The 24,789-nt window shown below is 34.5% G+C and overlaps 2 protein-coding genes across 2 annotated transcripts; both read left to right on the forward strand.

Moving 5' to 3' along the window:
* Positions 1-798: 798 nt before the first annotated feature.
* LOC118349183 lies at positions 799-2,524 on the forward strand. The gene is made up of 3 exons (XM_035692759.1): positions 799-1,246; positions 1,303-1,489; positions 1,573-2,524. Exons 1-3 carry the CDS (start codon positions 799-801, stop codon positions 2,522-2,524), a joined length of 1,587 nt encoding a protein of 528 aa, XP_035548652.1.
* Positions 2,525-5,645: 3,121 nt separating this feature from the next.
* Positions 5,646-6,506, forward strand: LOC108989012. Its single transcript, XM_018962454.2, has one exon. The coding sequence runs from the start codon at positions 5,887-5,889 to the stop codon at positions 6,334-6,336; it is 450 nt and encodes a 149-aa protein (XP_018817999.1). The 5' UTR covers positions 5,646-5,886; the 3' UTR covers positions 6,337-6,506.
* Positions 6,507-24,789: the final 18,283 nt, after the last annotated feature.

The raw sequence follows: 24,789 nt of genomic DNA on the forward strand, positions 1-24,789 counted from the left end.
TAAAAGTTACATTAGTTGTTAACGTTACAGTAGTCTACTCTCCATTTTGAATTAATTTGCTAAGTTGCCTAAGCTTCCTTTATAAAGGAACCGAATAATGTAGTGGAGGGGTTATCTGAATTATTGTAAGCATTACAAAGTTTATCAATAAACTTGTGACTCATTTTTTGAGAAGACATGGTTCTTCTTGAATTTTCCTATCTTTGTACATTTCCGCTGCGTTAATTGGCATCGGAGCAAGGTTTCGCCTAGCACAATGGCAAGAAATGATAACAACCAACCACGAGATGAGGCCCTTTGGGAATCCATCCAAACGCAAAACTAACAAAACCAGTAGTGGTTCGAAATGATCGAGCATGTCTTGCAGAAGATCCAAAGGTCTATTACCAACATCCATGTGGAAGACAATAGAGACTATAATGAGAGGCAACGAGATCAAGCTTACCCTAGAGGAGGGAGGGGACTCAGACAGCGACCAATAGGCAACACTGGAGACGATTCCTCCAGTGAAGATGAACTTGAGGATGCAGTGGTAGGAGAAAATCAAAGGGGCCGCAACGGTATATCCAACTTCAAAATAAAAATTGATCTACCATGTTTCAATGGACATCTCTACGTTGAAAGCTTCCTTGATTGGCTCCTGGAAGTGGAGAACTTTTTTGACTATACGCATATACCCGAGAATCAACAAGTGAAGTTGGTGGCCTATAAACTACGTGGTCGAGCATTTGTTGGTGGGAACAGACTCAAAATAACCGGAGACGACAAGGCAAGCAACCTGTCCATGTGTGGCACAAGATGAAAAGGCTGATGAGAGCTCAATTTCTCCCACCAGATTATGAGCAGATCCTGTACCAACAATATCAAAACTACAGACAAGGCACAAGGTCCATTAATGAATACACTGAGCTCTATCGCCTAAACTCCAAGAACAACCTATCGAAAACGGAAGGACAACAAGTAGCCAGGTATATTGGAGGGCTACGCGTCGCCATACAAGACAAGGTGACACTGCACACCGTTTGGACTCTCTCGAAAGCAGTCAATTTGGTGATAAAGATTGAATCACAACTCTCTCGACCCCCTACCAGGACACCAAGTTTCTCACCAGCAAACAAAGGAACCAAACCACCGATTCAGCCGAATCTACCACATGTTCCTTCCTCTAGTCATGACCCAAAGACACAAAACAGCTATCAAGCCCCTAAGTCCAACACCACCACGGCAGGGAGTAGAGGGAGCACTGGCAACAATCCTTACAGCAGGCAATCACTGGTAAATGTTTCCATTGCAACCAACCAGGGCATCGCTCCAACGAGTGCCCTACAAGAAGGTCAATCAACATAGTGGATGGTGAAGACTTGGCTAGGGAAAACGATGAGGGATCAGAGGAAGAAGGTGAGCTTGTCAAAGGTGATGAAGGAGACTTGGTGAATTGTGTCATCCAACGGCTCCTCGTAGCACCAAAGCAGGAAGACCACACTCAAAGGCATGTTATCTTCAAAGCTCGTTCCACCATTAATCACAAAGTTTGCAACTTGATTATCGATAGTGGGAGTTGTGAAAACATAGTGTCAAGGGCACTAGTTTCAACGTTACAAGACACAGAGAAGCATCCCAAACCTTACAAGATCAGTTGGATCAAGAAGAGGCTGAGATGAAGGTAACTAACACCTGTAAAATTCCTTTTTCAATTGGTAAATTTTACAAAGATGTGGCAGATTGCGACGTGGTGGATATGGATGCTTGTCACGTGTTACTCGGGAGACCTTGGCAATACAATGTGGCTGCCACATACAAGGGGCATGATAACAAGTATACATTTTGGTGGCATGAACGGAAAGTGACACTACTACCTGTAGGAGAGCGATTGCTTAACACAACATCACTTGCGAAGAAAGCTAGCTTTCTTATTGTGAGCGAAGACCAATTCCTAATTGATGCAAAGGAATGTAGCAAGATTGTGACACTAGCCATGAAAGGAAGGACAGAGGAGACCACATCCGAATTTCCACCAACAGTGCATCTCTTGCTTGAAGAATTTTTGGACATCATCCCACAAGAGCTACCAGCAGGATTCCCTCCCATGCGTGACATACAACATTGCATTGACTTGGTGACGGGTGCTAGTCTCCCCAATTTGCCGCACTATCGAATGAGCCCCAACGAACACAAAGTCTTACAAGACCAAGTTGAGGACCTCATCCGCAAGGGGTTGATTCAAGAAAGCATGAGTCATTGTGCTATTCTGGCCTTACTCACCCCCAAGAAGGACGGAAGTTGGCGAATGTGCGTAGACAGTCGCGCCATCAACAAAATCACAGTAAAATATAGATTTCCCATACCACGACTGAATGATATGCTAGATATGCTTGTAGGCTCAAACAAATTTTCCAAGCTTGACCTAAGTAGCGGCTACCATCAAATAAGAGTTCGACCCGACGATGAATGGAAAACAGCTTTCAAAACAAAGGAAGGACTACGAGTGGCTGGTCATGCCATTCGGCTTGTTAAACGCACCTAGCACTTTTATGAGAGTGATCCACCAAACTCTCAAACCTTTCATTGGTAAGTACATGGTTGTATATTTCAATGATATTCTCCTATACAATCAAGATGAGAAGCAGCACCTCTTGCACTTGAAGGAAGTGTTGTTGGTCTTAAGGGAGAACAAGCTTTATATCAACTTGAAGAAATGCAATTTTCTCACCAGCAGCTTGCTCTTCCTCGGCTTTGTCATTGGCTCAGAAGGGGTCCAGGTTGATGAAGCAAAGGTTCAATCCGAGAGTGGCCCCGCCCATCCTCCATTACTCAAGTCCATAGTTTCCAAAGGTTAGCAACTTTTTACCAAATGTTCATCCGGAATTTCAGCACACTCGCCGCACCAATTACAGAGTGTATGAAGAAGGGGAGGTTTCATTGTGGTGATGACCAAGATACAAGCTTTGCCATCATCAAAGCAAAATTGTTTACTGCCCATGTTCTCGCTTTGCTCAGTTTCGAGAAATTATTTGAGGTAAAGTGTGATGCCTCTATCGTTGGCATTGGAGTCGTTCTTTCATAAAAAGGTAGACCCATTGAATTTTTTAGTGAAAAATTAAATGAGGCGCGACGCAAGTGGACCGTTTATGAGCTGGAATTCTATACTATAGTTAGGGCCCTGAAACATTGGGAGCATTATTTGGTTCATCGGGAATTTGTGCTTTACAGTGATCACCATGCTCTCAAGTTCATAAACACACAAACCCACATGAGCCGGATGCATGCATAGTGGGTAGCTTTCATACAAAAGTTTAATATGGTCCTTAAGCATAAGTCAGGGTAGCACAATAAGGTGACCGACGCCCTCAGCTGCAGGGGAGAGCTGTTGGTGATCTTACAAACCGAGATCACAGGGTTTGAGCAACTCAAGGATCTTTATGTGGAAGATGATGATTTCTCAGGGGCATGGAAGAAGTGTAAACTCAGGCAACCCATGACTGATTTTCACCTCCAAGATGGGTACTTATTTCAAGGCAACCAATTGTGCATACCACGAATGTCACTGCGCGAACACCTAATACGTGAATTGCATGGGGATGGCCTGGGAAGGCACGTGGGGCATGACAAAACAATAGCCCAAGTATCCGAACGTTACTACTAACCCTAGCTAAGATGAGATGTGGGAAGGTTTGTCTATAAATGCCCAATTTTCCAAGTGGGGAAGGGTTACTTGCAAAATACCGGGTTGTACACATCTCTACCCGTGCCTGAGAACATTTGGGAAGATGTGAGTATGGACTTCGTGCTCGGCCTCCCACGAACTCAGCGTGGAATCGACTCCGTCTTTGTGGTCGTCGATCGGTTCTCGAAGATGGTCCACTTCATTCCGTGCTGAAAGATAGCCGATGCCTCCAATATCGCTCACCTCTTTTTCAAGGAAGTCATGCGACTTCATGGAATCCCAAAATCAATCACTTCTGATAGGGACGTCAAATTTCTTAGCCACTTTTGGATCACTCTTTGGAAGAAATTTGATACCGCCCTTAGCTACAGCAGCACTTGCCATTGGCAAACGGATGGGCAAACCGAAGTGACTAACCGCACACTAGGCAATATGATTCAATGCATCTCAAGGGACAAGCCGAAACAATGGGATGTATGTCTTCCTCAAGCAGAGTTCGCTTTCAACAATATGATCAATTGATCAACTGGGAAGACTCCTTTCGAAATTGTGTACACTCGAGCCCCAAAACACACTCTAGACTTGATTCCTCTTCCAAGGCTTCTAGGACTCAGCACGGCAGCAGAAAATATGGCTGAAAAAATTCAGCAAGTCCATTCCAATGTCCATCTCAATTTGGAGAAGTCCAACTCGCGATACAAGCAGGCAGCTGATAAGCATAGGCGAGTAAAAATTTTTCAAGAGGGAGACTTGGTGATGGTTCACCTCCGTAAGCAACATTTTCCTGCAGGGACATACAACAAGCTCCAGCACAAGAAGTTTAGACCATGTCGAGTTGTGAAAAGAATCAATGACAATGCCTATGTGGTTGACTTTCCAGATGGTATGTTAATTTCCCTTACTTTCAATGTTGCAGACATATTTGAGTACCATCCTTCAGATGAAGCATTATACCCTGACATTAGCTCGAGGTCGAGCTTCCTTCCAAGCGGGGAAGAATCTAATGCAACAAGCGTGACATCAGGAATGGAGGGACCATCAGAAGATTCAAGCAAAAATCAAGGATGATTGCAGATTTTATATCCATTCTAATAAAAGTTACCTTTGTTGTTAACATTACAGTAGTCTACTCTCCATTTTGAATTAATTTCCTAAGTTGCCTAAGCTTCCTTTATAAAGAAACCGAATAATGTAATGGAGGGGTTATCTGAATTATTGTAAGCATTACAGTGTTTATCAATAAACTTGTGACTCATTATTTGAGAAGACACAGCTCTTCTTGAATTTTTCTATCTTCGTACGTTTCCTCTATGTTAGATAGCCTTACTTTTTTTTACTCCATAGATAATCCAGTCAATTTTTCTTCTCTCCTTGAGCTTCCTAAGCATGTGATTCGTTTTTTCTCTATAGATCGTGCATGTATTCCCTCCTTTCATCGTTAAACATTTAGTATGTTTAAATACTAGTTAGAATGTATTTATGAAAATGATACTATACCGCCCGAGTTTGTCATCCCTCAATTTGATCACTCATGTATTTTGTTTATTTTTTTTCTTGATGATTAAGGAATTGACTATTAGTGAATCTGTGTATTTTAAAAATATATATATTTAAAGATGTTTAAAAAAATTTTGTAAGAATAAGGAAAAAAAAAAATAAAAAAGTACAAATTCATCACTATGGGCATATCCAGTAGTAAACGCTGGGCGACATAGTTGTATCATCCATGTATTTAATTTGGATTGAGTACTTTTATTAAATTTTAAGAGCATGTATATGGGTTTTCTTGATATGTAAGTTCTAAGTTAAGATTTATTAATAAAATGGGATTCCGTCCCATCCTTTAAAAATAAATAAAATAAATAAAATAAATAAATATGTAATCCAAAGTCCATGATCTTATTCTTAGGTGTGTGGCACGTGCCATGTCGAGCCATGTATTAAATAAGGACAGCGACGCCCGTGAGAAATGCAGGTAGGTGGTAGTATTAGCTGCTGCTCTCATTTACGATCGATCGCCATTTCTACTCCTCCATCAACCATCACACGCAAATCCATCTACTATATATTTATAAATCTTCATACATATATATATTTATTCCTGCATTTATTTTCATACGGAATTTATCGACTTCTTCAATCCCTCACCAACCTCTCTTTTTCTCTCTGAAAGTTTTGGTTTGAGAGAGAGAGAGAGAGATCAGAGAACAGCTCCAACTACAATGGAAGGTGTCTCTGCGACCACGTACAAGCTGGGGTTGAGAGGATACTGGAGGAGGAGAGGGTACGAGAAGCTAAATGGGTCGGGTCATAGGCGGAGGACACGGTCGGGGCAGCTGGGTTCGTCTCGGGCGAGATTACGGTTCTGGCGGTGGCGGATCAAGATCACGCCCAAGCTCCGTGTCCTGAGACTTCCTTCGCCCAAGAGCCTCTTAGTCCGGCTTCGCGACTGGTACGTGAAGCTGATGCTCCGACTGGCCAACTCGCGGGTTTGCAGTGTCGGCGGGTACGGTACTAGTACTGTGGCGGTCTGCGATGGGATCGGCAAGTTCCCGAGAGGCACAGTCAAGGAGTACGACGAGAAAATGATAGTAGAGATATACAAATCCATGGTCATGGCGCAGGGCCATCTGGTTCCTCGCCAAACAGCAAAACTTTGCTCTGAACGGTAATTTTGGTTTCGGTTTTGTTAATTGTCTTATTTATGAATAAACAGACAATGTAATTTTAATTAATGTCACAATAAGTAGTAGGCTTCTTTAGTTTACAATTAATCGGCTGTTAAAATTGTTAATTAATGTCTTCTGACTTCTTATAAGTAATATTGAGGTTAGTTGGGAAACTTTTCTTAATATATTTTTTGGGAAATTCTAAATTTAAAATATATGGAGTACTGAACTCAATCATGTATTTATTCTTCTTAATTACTTCAACAAGATTAATTTTTCCAGAGGAGATCATGTTTGGCTAATTTCATGAGTAATGCCTAGATATAATGAGCATTTATTTTAAAAAAAAATAGAATTTATTATTAAAAAATAATAATTTTTTTACGTGTCGCAAATTTATTTATTTTTTAAAAAAAATATATAAAATTTATACATTTTAAAACTATAAATATCATTTGATCTCTAATTTCATTGGGTGACTTGTTGCCTTCTTATTTTTCTTCATGTTTTATACCTTTTTACTTAATATGATAAGAAAGCTAGATCTCAAAATCATGAAACCCTAAATTCTAATTATAATTGAATTAAAAAAAAAAAAAGAAGCGAAATCACCTTTACATAATATGCAGATGCTTTACCGTACAATATGTGTGATGGGGCTAGCTGGCCCAGATATACTTCTTTTTTTTTTAAGTGACGTGAGATGATGAGATTATTGCGACACGAGTTTGATGTTAAAGTTATAAATTTATTAAACACGTGGGTTAGAGGGTCGTTTTTACAGTCTCTTTCTTGGTCAAAAGCATCAGCATTATTAAGAAACTACATATATATATATATATATATATACACCAATTATAATATTACCTATACTATTCATCATCATCTGTCATCCAGCAACGTCACATAAACCTAAGAAACAATTAATCTTTATTTGCCCTTATATAATTCTCACCTTCCTAAAATTTTGAAATATTAATTGTTGTCTAAGTTTTTTTTTCCTTCTATTATACATTATCAATGTTGATTTAATATGACTTCCCCACCTTAAAATAGATCACGATCGCCGCAAAAGATGTTTAAAGTTCGCAGCGACATCAAAATTGCTGGAATTAAGACTCTTTTGTGGCGATTGTTTTTTCCAAAAATACTTAAATTGCCGTAAAAAACCCTTTTTCTTGTACTGGATCAATATACTTGTACAAGTGATCATAATCCTCTCCAATATTTAATCAAATTGAAAGGTAGATTAATTATTATGTACTCTCTAGTACGAATATATATATATGATACTCATATCTTATTTATAATTATTTTACTAATATGAAATCCCATAATGGAATAATATTTGTATAACTTCATGATCTGTATTTCTAGACTATAAAATGGAGGGAGGAGATATGGTGAAAGATGATAGGGGAGGTTTTACAATTAAAATAGATAGTGGTGTTTTCGAGGGCCTTTGTGAATTGCTTCGAAGCCCCCTTCAAGCTAGGATGTCTTCCCTTAATTTTAGCATGCATTCTTCCTTGCTCCAAGGAAGGCAATTAGGGATCCATAAACTGAGGGATTTGTGCTTATGCATTTGTTTTCTTTTTATTTGGATTCTCTAGAGTTTTTGTCCAAATTGATCTAGGATATAGAATGGGAGAAATATAAACACACAAAGTAATCGTATAGCATTCTTGACTGCTCGAATGAATGTTGTGGGACTCATTTTATGTGTCTATTTCTCTCATACTCTAAACTCTAGAGTTCGGGTAAGAACTCTAAGATATCTAAATCTTAGAGCTTCTTTATTGAGCACTTAGATAGGGTTGCAACTATTGACTTATCTTTCCTAATGGTAGCGTCATAGTTAATTTTTAGCCACCTTAGAGTGAAAAATGACCATGGATGAGGGAAGTAGGTAGGATACCCCATATGAAAGGCTCATTATAGTGGCAACAATGCTCAGAGGGGATAGGAAAATAAAATTAAAATAAAAGGGTAATGAACCAAAGTTCATGCCTATTTTCATTTCATTTTGATGTAATCTAACAAATAATGAATCAAATAGTTGTGATGAAAAAGTCGCAACTAGTAAAAAGATATTATATATTATTCTGTTTTGGCATAATTCATTGGAGATGTCAACTTCCATTGCTTTCGAAATCTTGTCTTGGGGAAGTGATCAGAACATAATAATTAATAATAATAAAGAAAATATCTTTGGCAACTCCTAAGGAACGATATTGAGTATACTAGAGTGTTGGACCCGCATGTTAGTGAGAATAGGATGGATTGAGACACATGCCTCACATAAGTCAAAGAAATAGCGTGAGCCTCACATAGTATTTGGATCATATTAATGTCGATTATTGCTGCATCCAATAGATTGACATTTGAGAAATGCTGTGATTTGGCATGTATCAGAATGTGGTGCTCGCATGTAGGTGAGAATGGGATGGGTCGAGACACATTTTGTGTATCTTAACTAGCCAAGAAATAGCGCGAGCCTCACATACTACTTGATGACGGCGACTATTGCCCTAACCGATAGATTAGCATTTGAGAAATTTATGGTGTGGTGTAGGGCTGCGTATTGGCCCGACCCGACCTGTCTTAAACAATCCGATATGGGCCGACCCAACCTGAGATTGAAAGCAGGTAATGGGAACCCAAATTGTATACAAACAGATCTAACAAAAACCTTACAAATCCTACTATCATTATACAATCGGATTAAAACCCAGCATCAGTCAATACAAATAGAGCTCATTTTCTCGAGAATTCATGGATAAATGCACAATCAGGCAAAAATTACAAATCCCATGAATAGAAACCTTAAACCACTCCATTCAAATTCCATGAGTGCTAATGCTGTCAGACCGCTTCAATTTCTAAGCAGAAACAGCATGAGGGTTGCTCTTGCTTTTAGTCTCTGGGCTAGTTTCTTCGTCTTAGGCCCTCTCTTGGTTGTTTCATATGGTTGGTCCTCTCTCACGACCCATCTTTTTTTATTCGTTGAAAATATTATGGAGATAGCTGGCGTTGCGTGGTGGTGAAAACCCTAGGAAGAGCGAGTTAAGAAGATCGAAGACGACGAAGAGGACAAGGGCAACGACGGCGCCAGACTTGAACTTAAAGAGGCAGAGGTCGCGGCTCAACTCCTTGAGGCTGGTCTCGACGCGTTCCATCTTTTTGGTCTTAGATTTCTTGGTGATCTTGGCGGAGGATTCGGTTTTCATCATCTCCAACTTCTTGGTAGCCTTGTCAATTGAGGACCTCAACTTCTAGGAGTTGATGCGATAGATAAGGAGCCATGAAATAACATTGCAGACTATGAAAGTGCATAACGAAATGGCCACGATGGTGAGGTTGTTGGAGTACTTGGAAGAGGATAAGATATGAGGAGAGACCATAGGAATAGGTGGTTGTTTGGCAGGTAGGAAAGGGCGAGAAAGTGTTTTCTCGAGAGTTCTACGGGGTTCAAATCGTTTGACGACTTGACCTGAATTTGAGATTTCTTATAATATTGATTTCAGCGGGTTCGACCCGCAAGTTGCTCCACCCTCTTTTTGTGGTGGGGTCGGGTCGGGCCGCACGGACGGGCTGGGTTCTAACGTTTTCTGCATAGGCCTAGTATGGCGTGTACGACTCACTACAACAAATAAGGTCTTTTGGGATGAAAAATTTCATCCCAAATCCAGTTTCGTCCCAAAAGACTGGATTTGGGACGAAAATCATTGTCCCAAAAGGTATTTTGGGATGAAAATAACAAATTCGTCCCAAAATAATCTTTTGGGATGAAATTTTGCTGAACCGTTCGATCACGGTCGAATGGAATTTTATTTCTGCGATGATTGAAATTCATCTCAGGAAGTCGTTCAAACAGCCAAAAAAAGTTTCAAACAATATGTCTGTTCGAACGGATACTTCATGGCCGATCGATCAACACCAGTCCATTCGACCAAACAGACATGAAGAAGCGTTTGAACAAATAAATTGATGATCGAACGTAAATTAGATTAATTTTTATAATTAAATAAGTTGTTCAAACGTGTTTGGGACGGAAAGAGTGAGTTGCATGTTAGAACGAGTCGCAACGTTTTTATACCGTTCGAACTCTAACTTGTGAGATTTGAACGGTTGTGTCTGATGTATATATGTTCGAACGTTTGATGATCGTTCAAACAATTATTAGTTTAATAGAAAATACTAATTTAAAAACAAATAGATATTTATATTTCAAAAATACATTACAAATTGTTCAATATAAATAAAACTAATCTAATAAATCAGAACTAAATAAATAAAACAGTAATAATATTAATAATATTATCAGTATATAATTTTATAAATCCTAAAATTTATGCAAAACACGAAAATCAATTGCATGGAGGACTGGATTGTTGCTGAAGCTTCTGCATTTGGAGTTGCATCTCTCTTTGTTAATCTTCTTATTGTCTTATGCGCATCTTCATGTTTGTTTGTTTCGTCAATTGAACATCTAACTCATGTTGTTTTGCAATCAATTCCTCGATTCTAGAATTCGTATTCTCTAACGTAATGACAGTAGTACTTGACGTTGATGAAGAGCCTGAAGGCTTTACGTAGCAACTCAAACCCCTTAAATATCTTGAACGTTGACTCAGAACTTGTTTAAAAATTTCAATATCACTTGTTGAGGAATTCTGATCTGATGCACCTTCAGCACGGAAGGCAACTATTTTATCCTACACACAAGATATAAAATTAATATTGACACAATAATTTAAATATGTTTAATTAAAATAAATTATAATAGTTACATAATTCTCATAAGCATCCGAATGAGTCCACTCTCCATTACTATTAGTATGTGATGCATCATATAATTTTGTCAGATCATAATTGGTGTCTGACTCTTTCTATAAAAGACATTGTTAAGAAATAAAGTCAATATTTAAAACAAACTATATAAAATAAAATAAAAAGAGTACATTACCAATTTCAGAGAGAGGCGATTGAAAGATCTTGAGCATGCATAATGATGAATCTTCAACTTCGATCAAATTGTTTTGTTTATAAAACTTCGCTCCTATATAAAAGTTGTAAAAATTAGTAAGTAAAAATTATAAATAGGACAAATAAAGACTTCATTTAATTTACCTTATATGATGGATCTTTAAATATATCGCTAAGTTTTACTCAATCTTCAAGTCAGATATCTTGAAAATGATGCTGGTGTGCATCTTCCTCGTTGTCGTACTTCTTGTAATGCTCATGACACATCGCTTTATAATTGCGAAATGCATTACACATCAGTTCATCAACAGTCTTACGGTCCCCTCTCCGACCAAAATTTTATTCGAAATCATCCTTAAAAAAGTATATACACAAAGATATTATCATTTAGAATATTAAATAATATCAATATAAATTTATTATTTAAATATTACGTACCAAACAATACTTCTTTATAAATTTTTTCAAATCTTGCGAGACTTTATGCCATGAACTCGTAGCCAAATGTACATAAGTTCATGTAAGAGCATCCGCATGCGATGCAAGCCAAGCTGCTTATTGTCTCTCACCTCCGATATGTTCGTCAGAAATGCTAACCTTAATCTTACCCACTTTACAATATTTTTCCAACATCACGCTTCTAGTAGTGCCTCGTCCGTGACGAGATTGTACTGTTATCTCTATAAAATAATATTTAGTTATTTACCTCGTATCAATTATCAATTATCTTAATTGAAAAAATGAGTAATAGTTATTTACCTTGTTCCGTATAGTCAGTCTCTACTGATGAGTCAGACAGAGAGCTAGAAATAGGTAAAGATGAGATGTGAATTTCCTTCCTCTTTAGTGGCATAATTGCGAGATATTGTATAATACGAATACAAAATCAGTCAATCATCTGTATTAGCTTCATCTATAGATACTTCAGATGACTCAATACTTTGATCAACTGTCGCCTCAACTATGTAGCCCACTCACCCATACGCGGGGGTGGGGTACGGGATCCCTGCTGCCCACCCCTAGAAGATATTGAGGTTGAAATAGTCAAGGCAACAGTTGATTAAAGTGTTGACTCATATGAAGTATCTATATCTACAGATGAAACTGATATAGATGATTGACCGATTTTGTGTTCACATTATACAGTATCTTGCAATTATACCACCAAAGAGGAAAGAAGTTCGCATCTCATCTCCACCTGTTCCTAGCTTTCCGTCTGACTCACCATTAAAGTCTGATTATACGAAACAAGATAAATAACTAATACTCATTTTTTCAATTAAGATAATTAATAATTGATACGAGATAAATAACTAAATATTATTTTATTGAGACAGCACAATCTCGTCATGGACGAAGCACTACTAGAGGCGTGACATTGGAGAAATATCATAAAGTGGGTAAGATTAAGGTTAGCATTATTGACAAACATACCGGAGATGATGGACAACAAACAGCTTGACTTGCATCACATGTGGGTGCTCTTACATGGACTTATGCACCTTTGGCTACGATTTTATGACATAAAATCTCGCAAAATGTGAAAGAGCTTATAAAGAAGCGTTGTTTAATACGTAATATCTAAATAATAAAGTTATATTGATATTATTTAATATTCTAAATGATAATATCTTTGTATATATACATTTTAACGAATGACTTTGAACTAAATTCTGGTCGGAGAAATGAGCATAAGACTGTCGATAAGCTGATGTGTAATGCATTTCGTAAATATAAGGCAATGTGTCATGAGAATTACAAGAAATACGACAACGAGGAAGATGCACACCAGCATCATTTTGAGGATATCCATCCTGAAGATTGAGAAAAACTTAGCGACATGTTTAAAGATCCATCATATAAGGTAAATTACATGAAGTTTTTATGTGTCCTATTTGTAATTTTCACTTACTAATTTTTACAACTTCTATGCAGGAGCAAAAATCTATAAACAAAACAAATTGATCAAAGTTGAAGATTCATCATTATGCATGTTCAAGATCTTTCAATTGTCTCTCTCTGAAATTGGTAATGTACTCTTTTTATTTATTTTATATAGTTTGTTTTTAATATTGACTTTATTTCTTAATAATGTCTTTTATAGAAAGAGTTAGACACAAATTATGACCTAACAAAATTATATGATACATCACATACTAATAGTAATGGAGAGTGGACTAATTCCGATGCTCGTGAGAATTATGTAAGTATTATAATTTGTTTTAATTAAACATATTTAAATTATTGTGTCAATAATAATTTTATATCTTGTGTGTAGGATAAAATGGTTACCCTCTGTGCTGAAACTGCATCATATCAAAATTCATCAACAAGTGATATTGAAGTTTTTACACAAGGCCTAGCGAGGGCAGGGGAGGGGGGTGGGATGACCCCAACAGGGCCCCACCCCGCCCCCTGCTCCACTCCACATATATAAAAATTATTTTTTATATTTATATATATAAATAAATATATTGTATATAGATATATACAATTTATTAAAGACTTGAAATTGTAATCAATTTATTGGACTACTAAGTCCCACATTACTTAAATATGACTTTGTATTGCTTTGGCTTCCTATATAAATATTGGCCTAGGAGGCCAAGACAATCGAAAATCTAACTCTAATGAGTTTAAGTTCTTTTTGTATTTATAAATTTAAATTATATTATAATTTGGATCCAAAATAAGTTTTTGGACCCAAAATTTTTTTTTTTAAACCCAATATGTTGGCCTAGGCAGGGGCAGGGCAGATGAGATTTTTTCCCCGCCCGCCTGCATTGGGGTTAGGGGTTAAAAGCCACACTCCCCGCATGGTGTGGGGCAAGGTGCGGGGACCACACCATGCGGGTAGCAAACCTAATATCTTCCCTATATAATGGGATCATCTCATACTGATTCAAATCGACTAATAAGTTAAGGCTGTTTAACTCTCTTGGTATACTTCTTGAGTAGAGAGATCATTTTCTTCTTCATCTTATCCCTCCGTCTCAGGGATTATCTTCTTCTTCATTTTGTGGCATTCGAACGGTTTGAACCAAACAAGAAGTTTTCCATTCGGCCACAATTTTGTCCATTTGAATGTTATAGTGTCCGTTCGACCACTACAAATGCCATTCGAACCAATTATTTAATTTTAACTTACTAATTTATTTTCATCGATTTATTAAATTGGTTTATCAATTAATTTATTAAATCTCTATTAGAGTTCGAGCCTCTAACCTCTTTAATTTCCTACACCAATCGGTCACTAAACAATCTAATGCAATAAGCTGCATCAAACCTAGCTAGCCCCTTCATGCTTTATCCGAACAAGTACGTACCTACAAGTTGCAACTACGTACATATATATATTAAAATTGCCATGCCATTCACGCCATTGTAATGCTACAATAAGCCTATAATAAACAGCTTTGACATAGAAAGAAAATAATTATAAGAAATAATATCTACAGTCATAAAATACTTAAATAATGTATTTTTTTTTTAAAAGAATGAGTAAATATGATATCTATATAAAAAATTAAGTTTTTAATAATGGAACTCACTTTTCTCTTTTTCAAAAATAATACACTGCACTTACACTATTCATAACTGTATTTAACATTAATTATAAACGTGCTAGCTAGAGCCTAGAATGGAAAGTTCGAGCAAGAACAGGGTTTCGCCCTTGGGCCTCTACTTTTTGAACTTACAAGGTGTTATTATTATTAGGTGATGGAAGAGTAGAGAGAGACCATCCAAAACAGGAGAAACAAACATAAATTGGGTTAATTTGGGCTATACTTAGCAGAACTCCAGCCCGGCCTTTATCTATTGAGAAATTACCAAAGGTGCAAAGATCACACGTTACAGTTTTAGAAAAAAAAAATCAAACACCAAGAATTTTTCAAGATAGTTGACGAGGAATACTTCTACATGATCGATAATATGTTAGGTGTGTCAATAAGGAGACTTGCAAATAAATATTTTCGAGGTTCGTAATAGAGTCATGAAATAATGTTTATATATGTATTAGATCAAGAACAATATGTGTTTTCCTTGGGATAAGATTAACTCAAATTTAAAACTAAGAATATTAAAACATCATCACTTGTAGTAGTTGTATGGCTTCGCTAAAGCAAAAAAAATAATAAAAGCGTTGAGAACAACATAATACCTGAAAAAATAGGTAGAATGCATGCATATATGCCTTGTAAAAAGTAGGCGAAGTTGCTTCTTTATGCAATTAATAAATATCCTACCTTAGGACCTAAGTAAGGAAACTAAAAACAAGACAAGCTATGCTTTACCTGTAGAGATCGATATAAATCCTAAAAGAAAATGATATTATATATATATATATATATATATTTATAGTATGATCATCTAGACTTTGGAGTCAATACCTTGCTCAAGTCTCCTTGGTTTAACTTCATTCTTAAGATGTCATTTTTTAATGTCATCTCATGTGTCTTTGTTTTGATTTATTTTATTTTATTTTTTGTAACATGAGCGTGTTCGTCACGGATTCAGCGAAAATAATGTTCTTATGAAGTTTCATGACATTAGATGTATGACAAGGACGACTCTTGACGTACAACATATGGGTAATGATAGACTTACAATCTTTTTACCGCCACTTTACTATTTTTAGTGTATTTGTTTTTTAGTAATGATATACATACAATACATTGCACAACAATATTATAAAATGAGGGTATTTTTATAAAATTATGTTACTTTTGTAAGATGTTTTACAAAAATACCCCTCATTTAAAATATAATTGTGTAAAGTGTTGTAAAAAATATTATGTGTAAATCATTTTCCTTTTATTAATAGTCACTTTCTTAAATGTTCAGTAAAAGAAAAAATTTTTAAAAATTAAAAAGAATAGAAGAAGAGTGGTAAGACTATCATTATTGGAGTAGATAATTGGCATGCAGATTGAGTACTAATTTCCAATTAATTCATCTTAATTTTTATTATCAATTTAATAATGCATGCAAGCATGGGGTTACATGCAAGTTTCATGTTCTTTAGTTACCATTAATATATAACAAATTAGCTAAAACAATCAAATAATATTTCTCTGCAGTAAAAAGGGATTATATATATATATATATATACACACACACATATATATTGGTCATTAATTCACTGTAGGTAATTTTCTTGACACTATTTTGTAGTCTCTTTTAGAATATTTTGCCTGCAGTGTTTCAGAAGCTGAAAAGTCATGGAAGATGGTGGGAAGAATTCAAGTCAAATTGCAGATTTGGTTGCATTTAAAACTGACAGTAACTCATTTCATCTCATCATTATAATTTTTTTAAATTTTTATATAAAATATAATAAATAATTTAATTTTTATTCTACTGTTCATAAATCATCTCAACTTATATCAACTCATCTCTAAATCCAAACCACTTTTAGCAGCCCTCCATTATTGTTTTGGCCTTTAATTTTGTTGAGCAATTCAGCGGTTGCAGTTGATTCAAATAACCAAATCCTTACTGCATTGACCACGTCGAGCTTTATTAGTATGTAACAGACTGTGCTGATAAGAGGAATATATATTATGAATAAAATGACGATAAATAATACTTTTTTTAATTATATGACATTAAATAATTGGTAAATAAGTGAAAGATAATAAATCATTTTTAAATAATTTAATAATGATAAAGAAGAAATGTTAGTAATAATTGATTCTTAATTAATTTTGTTTACCGATAATCATGTCTAAATTAAGAGGAGGACCGGTTTCAATGCATTTTTCTTTAATGTTGTGACAGAAAATATACTACCAAGTATAGCCAATAATTCACTGAAAATTCATTAAAAAAAAAAAAAAAACTAAAGAATGTCAATAGATTAGTTGGCAAACTTAGAAGTGTCTTGCAAGGTGATTGGTCCAACAGGTTCCTAATCCCATTTTTATGGTACTACTGACCATTTTGGCAACCAACTTTTATCCCAACTTACATGAGTTCATAGGAATTTACATTAATATTTTCTTTTTTTTTCCGTAATTGACAAAAAGAGAGTATACATCGTCCTTGATTGATGATTTCTTAGTTTGTTTGAAATTTAGACTCAATTCAGTCTAATTTTAAACTGAATCTAACATTCAAATATTTAAAACTCAAATTACTAAATTCATTTCAACTCGAAAACTCTTTATACGTGTATTAACAACCTTTTTCAATTCAATATATCTTTATACGCAGAATTTATAATTTTTTTTTAACTTTTTATAAATACATCTAAATATATCTAAATTTATTTTAGATGAATTCTAAAAAATTCACTCTATTATTTTAACTCACTATTATTTATAAAAACTCAATTCTAAATCAAAATCTAAACGGATTGTTCAAGTGTTTTTTAGAGAGTAATTATCAACATAGAGCATATATACTTTTCTACGTCTCAACCTACACATAGGAGTGATGTGACTCATATGAAATATTTTTTTAAAAAAATAATAAATTTAATTATAAGTCTATTTTTTAACGCACCAAATACGTTATTGGTATAGAAGTCAGTTCACATAAAAATATAATAGTACTTGAATTTTCTTTTATGAATATAATAGGTTCTGCGGTAATTAGTGGTGTGTTATACACCTAATTTGTATATATTTTAACTCTATTTAAAGTTTTAATACTTTTAAGATGTATTTTTATGATATTTTGAAGAAAGTGAAGAAATAATTTTATAAAAAGATTATAAATTCTATGAAAATCACTTTGATATTTATTACAAAAGTTCACATAAAAGAAAGAAAAATACTACTTTGTCCATTCAATTTATCCTCTCATTTTGACACCTAATGTATTTTAATTTTTGTTAAATGTTTTTTTCTTTACTTAATAGTTAAATAAGTAACTAGTAATGTATTGATATTTTTTTAATATTTTTTAAAAATATTTTAAAATAATAAATATATATATATAAGAAAAAGATCAAATTAGCTAAGGATTAGGAATGGCAATATATGATACGATCTGTTAATTCAGTATAAACACGACATGATAAAAGCAGGTTAAGATTTAACCTTAATAAGTTTGGGTCAAAACGGGTTGACCCGTTACAACACGATTGTTTAACGGGTTGATAACGGGTCAATTCGTTATGACCCGTTAAGAAAGTTAAAATTATAATTATACCTTTATACCTAAAAATAAAATTGTTAAGATTTTAATTTCGATATTTTTATTATTTAGATTGTAATTTTAGATTTATAGTTAGTTTTATATTTTTTATAGATATTATGATTTTAATATTTATATTAAATTATATTAAATTTAACTAGATCAAATAGATTAATTTTAAATTTGTTCAATCGATTTATATAAACAAAAATGACATTACACGGTCCATTATGTTAAAGATATAACGGATCGTGTTAAAATTTAAAATTTTAATATGATAAATTTAACAGGTTAAATTAGAATTAACTTATATATCTTCACACAATATGAACACAAACTATTAATACGATTGGACACCCTTACTGAGGATCAAAGAGAGCGGTGCTACTGCAGTAACAAGACTGGGTCAATGCGTTTACTTGTTTGGAAATTGGTGCCAATCAATGTGGAATCAGGTGGAGAAACCGAGAAGGAAAATGATACGGGAAGTGGTCTTTCCAATTTGAGTGGGGCTACTCTGCCGCCCCACTTGGTACGCCCGGCGTTTTTTTATTTTTATATTTTTTTTTATATTTAAATATTTTTAAAAAATAAAAAAAATACATCAATATATTTAAAATTATTTCTTTAATTACTAAAAAAAAAAAAAATTTGATCAGCTGTTAAATAGAGTGATCAAAATGGGAGCGCAAAATAATTTTATTCTTCCAATTTCATCGATCTTGTATATTTTTTATATAAAATTATTTCATAAGAAATATATATATATAAATAAATTTATAATTAAATATAATTTATTTAATATAATACGTTAGATTATAAAATTATTGTTATTATCAAATAAATATAATAAATTTCATAAAATTATGTTAATTTATAAATTTATATTTATATAATTTTTTTACGTCTTTAATAATTCTTTTTTAATAATTAAGAAATTGATTGTTAATAAATGTATATATTCTTTTTAATATTTAAAATTGTTTAAAAAAATAATATAATTGCAGTGATCGATACAACGGGGCAAATTTTCGATCCCATTGTCCAACCGAGAAAGGAAGCTTCCAGTAGGGCAAGTATTGATCACCCAACGGCTAAAGAAACCGTGGAGAAATGTCAGTGGCTCGGGGAAAGGACTTTGTCGTTTGAAAATTGGGATTTTTTATTTTTATTTTAAAAATACTTTAAACATAAAAAAATTTATAAAATAAATACATAAATTAATATAAATTAGCATGGTATCTAAAATTATTTTTATTATAAAATAAATCTAACGTATCATTCATATATATATATATTGTAAAATTTCTTTATAATTATAGTAGTTTTTTATTAATAATTCTACATACAATTGTAAAGTGTATAAATATCGCATAATCGTTTTGAAAAAAAATGAGATCCACTATTAAAAATTAAATTTTTTCTTATAAATTTCAAATTTTATTCACTTTTTTCAAAACGATTACGCAACAGTCATACAATTTACAATTTCAAATATCATTTATATTTTTTTTTATAATGGAAGAAAGTTCGAATGAGAGTGCCAACGGCTAGTCCAAATTAGGCCTCATTTGATTGTTAAACTCAACTCAATATAGTTTATTTTTAAACATCTTCTACCTTCCAAACAGCCATTTAAACTACATCTGAAAAGAACTTGAATGAGTCTACACTGTTTGATGTAACCGCCCTGAACAATGACAGAAATTCTGCAGTGGACACATGATGCATACAAACCGGTGGCTGGAAAAAATAGAAAGTAATATTTTGTCTATTTTTCCCTTAGTTAATTTGACGTGGATGGCTGCCATCTCAACACATTTAAATTTATTTTAAGTAAATTTTACAAAACCTATTATATCATCTCAATTCATTATTATTTATAAAGAATTCAACTAACTCAAGATTCAAACGCAGCCTTACTTGTGCTAAACTGCACAATAGCTGATAGTTTATTAATTGTTTTACTGCTACGTGAATTTGCTAGGCTTTTATTGGTTGCACCCCTTAGAGAAAGAAAAAAAAATATCCTTTTTTATATAAGAGATTTTATAAAATGAAATTTTATAGATTTACATAATTTGATGTAACACAACATATTGTAAAATACGTTTTAGTGTAAATTAAATATAATCTATCACATCATTTTGTAAGATTAAATTTGTAAAATTTTTGTGTAGATATATTATGTTGAGCTACTACAATGAAAATACATGTTTTATGTTATTGAGGTTGAGCGACTAACAAATATAATTATTCATTTTTTACACTAGATTGTTATTATCAATTCCAAATAAAATGGAGATGATCCACTTAACAATTTGCTATTTAGATTAGGAATAATAACTCTTTTCTAAGGCATTTATACTACAAATCATCCACATGTCTCATCCACGACATGTGAATGAAGTGTAGTGTAGAGATTTTAGAATAGCATTTTTCGTAAGGTTCAATACAAAATTAGTTTCATGTAAATTATCTCAAAATTTATTCTCTTAGGGCCCCATATTAACAACGAGCTAATAAATCTCATAGTCCTCTCCATAAAATAGGTTATAAGTAGCAATATTTATCTAAGTCGGGTTTTTCTAAGCTTAGTCCGAAACTCGGATAATCGGATTTCAGAGGCAGTTATTGGCTAGGATTTTACCTGATTGATAACTGGATTACCCACCTGCCCATGTCCGGGAGCATGTACAGACACATGAAGTAGGTATCGAGTTTAAAACATGGTATCCACAAACCAAAATTATTTTTTTTAAAAAAATAAGTTATGTCCAACTTGAATACTCGGATTTTCGAGTTTCAGATTCTTCTGAGTGCCGGCCAAGGTTAACTCCGGCGAATACCCGGACCACATTACAAATTTGAGTCTAGGTATAACTAGATATCAGAATCCGTATTTGGGTGAACAGTCATAAGTGTAAGGTAAGTAGTTGATCCTAAAGGACACCATCCACTAAAATCATGCCCATGTCATGCGATGCTTTAAATCTTGTTAAGTGGAGCTGGGTGACGTAATGTACTAATGTGCCTCACTTCAAGTCCTTCTCATGCTTTTGATGGGCATCATATGTTGAGTAATGCATGTGTTCCATTCTTCTAATCCAATTATAGGCATTGCTGAATTAAAGGCCTTGACATGTTATTGTCACCGACCGACTACACATCGACGTGAATCCACTACTGTCCCAAAACATTTTGATCGTTAAATTGTCAATAATGGTTTTTAATGTCAAAACGACGGTTCAATTCTATAATTTTATCGTTGTCAAATTATCATGCACCTACGCAAATGAATATAAAAGGTTTTATAGGAATAGAAAAGTTTACCCTTCGTCTACGCAAATTGAGTCAGATCTCACCTACTTAAAATTAGTGCCATAAAGAAATTTCACCAAAAGAAATGTATAAGATGACATGTTTTAACATGAAAGGTTAGAGTATTATAAAGTTATTTTTATTATAAAGTAGATCTGACATATCATTTAAAATTATATAAATTCATAGATTTATTTTTATAGGATCTATTTATAATTGTAGCACTTCTTAGAGGTGAACACTATTGAAGATGTAATTCAAACAGCCTATAACGGCACTCCACAGACCAAGCAAACCAGTGTGCTGCCAGGTTGAAGATATTGGTTGTTACTTGAAGATACTAGTTGTTACTCATATATCGAGCCAAGCTTGTTGACTGATGTTTTGCTGTTATGATTGATTCTGTTTTGATTTAGTCTTTTGAATAGTTAACGTATACGAAGTAACTTATGTATAGCAACAAATAATGTATATAAATTATATATGTTGTGTATATGATTTTACTAAAACAAAGGAAAGAGAATTTTCATCTATTGCAATCTTTATTCTGTTGAACTTTTACATGGTATCAGAAAACCAGAAGACTCACATCTAAACGATCCTCTTCAAAATGTCTTCCCAATCCACCCTTCCAGCCTTTAATCCCTCTTCCTCCATCAACCCAACTAAACTCACTCGACTCAACTACCCAACATGGAAAGCTACCATGTTACCTTACCTTAAAGACCAACTAGTTTTTGGTTATATTGATGGCACCCTCTGCCCACTTGCTAAGATCATTACTACCTCTGATGACTCTATAATACCCAACCCATCCTATGATGTCTGGGACACTCAGGGCAACCTTATCCTCAGCTGCATCAACTCCCCTCTTTTGGATGAGGCGTTAGCCCAAGTTGCTCATTGTAGAACATCTATCGACGTCTGGACGGCACTCAGTTCGGCTTTTGCATCCCAATCTCGTGCGAAACCAATTCGAGGTCGATCTCAACTCTCTACACTACTTAAAGGAAGTCAGTCTGCGATTGATTATTTTATGACTATCAAACATCCCACGGATGAACTAGCTATTGCTGGTTAAGCACTGCAGTGTGATGATATTATAACATATATGCTTATTGGACTTGGTCCAAAATATGATTCACTTGTTTCTATGGTCACTCATAAGGATGATAATCTTACTTTGGAAGACATTTATTCTATGCTCCTTACGTGTGAAGCTCGAATTCAACATCATAACCAAGTAATGCCCATGGCTTCAACTAATGTTACCACACGACAACAACAATTTTCTGGAGGACGGGGTCGTGGCAACTTCTCAGCTCCTCGAGGTAGGGGGCGTGGCCAATTTATTGACACTCGTGCAGGTGGCCGCATCAATAATAATTTGTGGTGTCAGTTATGTGACAAACGTGGCCACACAGCTTCTCAATGTTGGAAACGTTTTGATCCGCACTTCCAAACACCACCACCTCGCCCATCTCCTCAGGCCAACCTAGCCTCCAACCACAACAGCAATCACCTGAATTAGAGTGGCATCCCGACACTGGTGCGACACATCATCTGACCAACAACATGAGTAATTTGAATATCCAAAGTGATGATCAAATCCAACTAGGTGATGGTACAGGTTTGCAAATAACTCATACTGGAACTGCATCTTTATCTAATTCCTCTTCAACATTTCTTCTTGATAAAATTCTTGTCGTACCACAAATTACAAAAAATTTACTCTCAATTCAAAAATGTGTTTAGGATAACCATTTTTATTTTGAGTTTCACAGTTCTTTCTTTCTCCTCAAGGATTACTCGGGGAACGTCCTACATAAAGGATTTATGTCCATTACTGCTTCTCTCCATTCCTTCAGCAATGTCTTCCCTCTGCTTTTGTTGATACTCAGGTCTCAGTTGCAAACTGGCATCGTCGTCTTGGTCATGCCTCCTATATCACTATTCGACATGTACTCAACAATAATAATTTACTTGTTAGTTCCAATAAGAGACAATTTTTGTCTTGAGTGTGAAATGGCTAAAAGCCATAATTTACCTTTTTTATGCTTCAACTCATTCTGTTTTAAAACCTCTTAAGTTGATTTATTCGGACGTTTGGGGGCTTAGCTCAGTTGTTTCTAGTTATAGATCTCGTTACTATGTTTGTTTTTTGGATACCTTTACCAAATTCATTTGGCTATTTCCGTTGAAATTAAAATCTGACGTTGAAAATATTTTTCTTCAATTTCAGCAATATGTTAAAAGGTATTTTGATACAAAAATTAAGGCAATTCAAACTGATTGGGGGGTGAGTATTGGCGTTTAAATAATTATTTCAAAACATGGGGGATTCACCATCATTTGGCTTGTCCTTACACGTATGAACAAATGGATTCTGTTGAACGTCGACATCGTCAAATTGTTGAAATGAGATTAGTTTTGCTAGCTCATTCAAGTTTACCATAACCTTATTGGGAAGATGCATTTCTAATTGTTACTTATATTATTAATCGTCTTCCTTCCAAAGCCTTAAACGACAAGTCCCCTTTTGAAATGGCTTATAATCACAAACCTAACTACTTATACATGCGTGTCTTTGAATGTGCTTGTTGGCCAAACTTGCGTGCTTTTAACAAACATAAAATTGATTTTTGTTCTAAAACTTGCATTTTTCTTGGTTACAATCTATCACACCAAGGCTATAAGTGTCTTGATTTGGCCACAGGAAAAATATATGTGTCTCGCCATGTCATCTTTGATGAGTCATTATTTCCATACCAAAAGACGTCTTCAGAAATTAGTAATCCCGAACCAGAAAAAATTTCGTTACCCCATTCCTTACGTCACTTGCCTACTTACACAAACAATGCAGGTTCATTCATTGTTTCACCTGTCCAAATGCCGAGTGATCAAGTTGTTCCACAAAATCAGCAAACTTTGGATATTCAAACAACTCAGTTATGTTCAAATGTGGCTTACCTACCAGCAAGGGATCCAACTCAAAATTCAAAC

This window comes from Juglans regia, chromosome 8 (genome assembly GCF_001411555.2).
Source record: "Juglans regia cultivar Chandler chromosome 8, Walnut 2.0, whole genome shotgun sequence".
Lineage (NCBI taxonomy): Eukaryota > Viridiplantae > Streptophyta > Magnoliopsida > Fagales > Juglandaceae > Juglans > Juglans regia.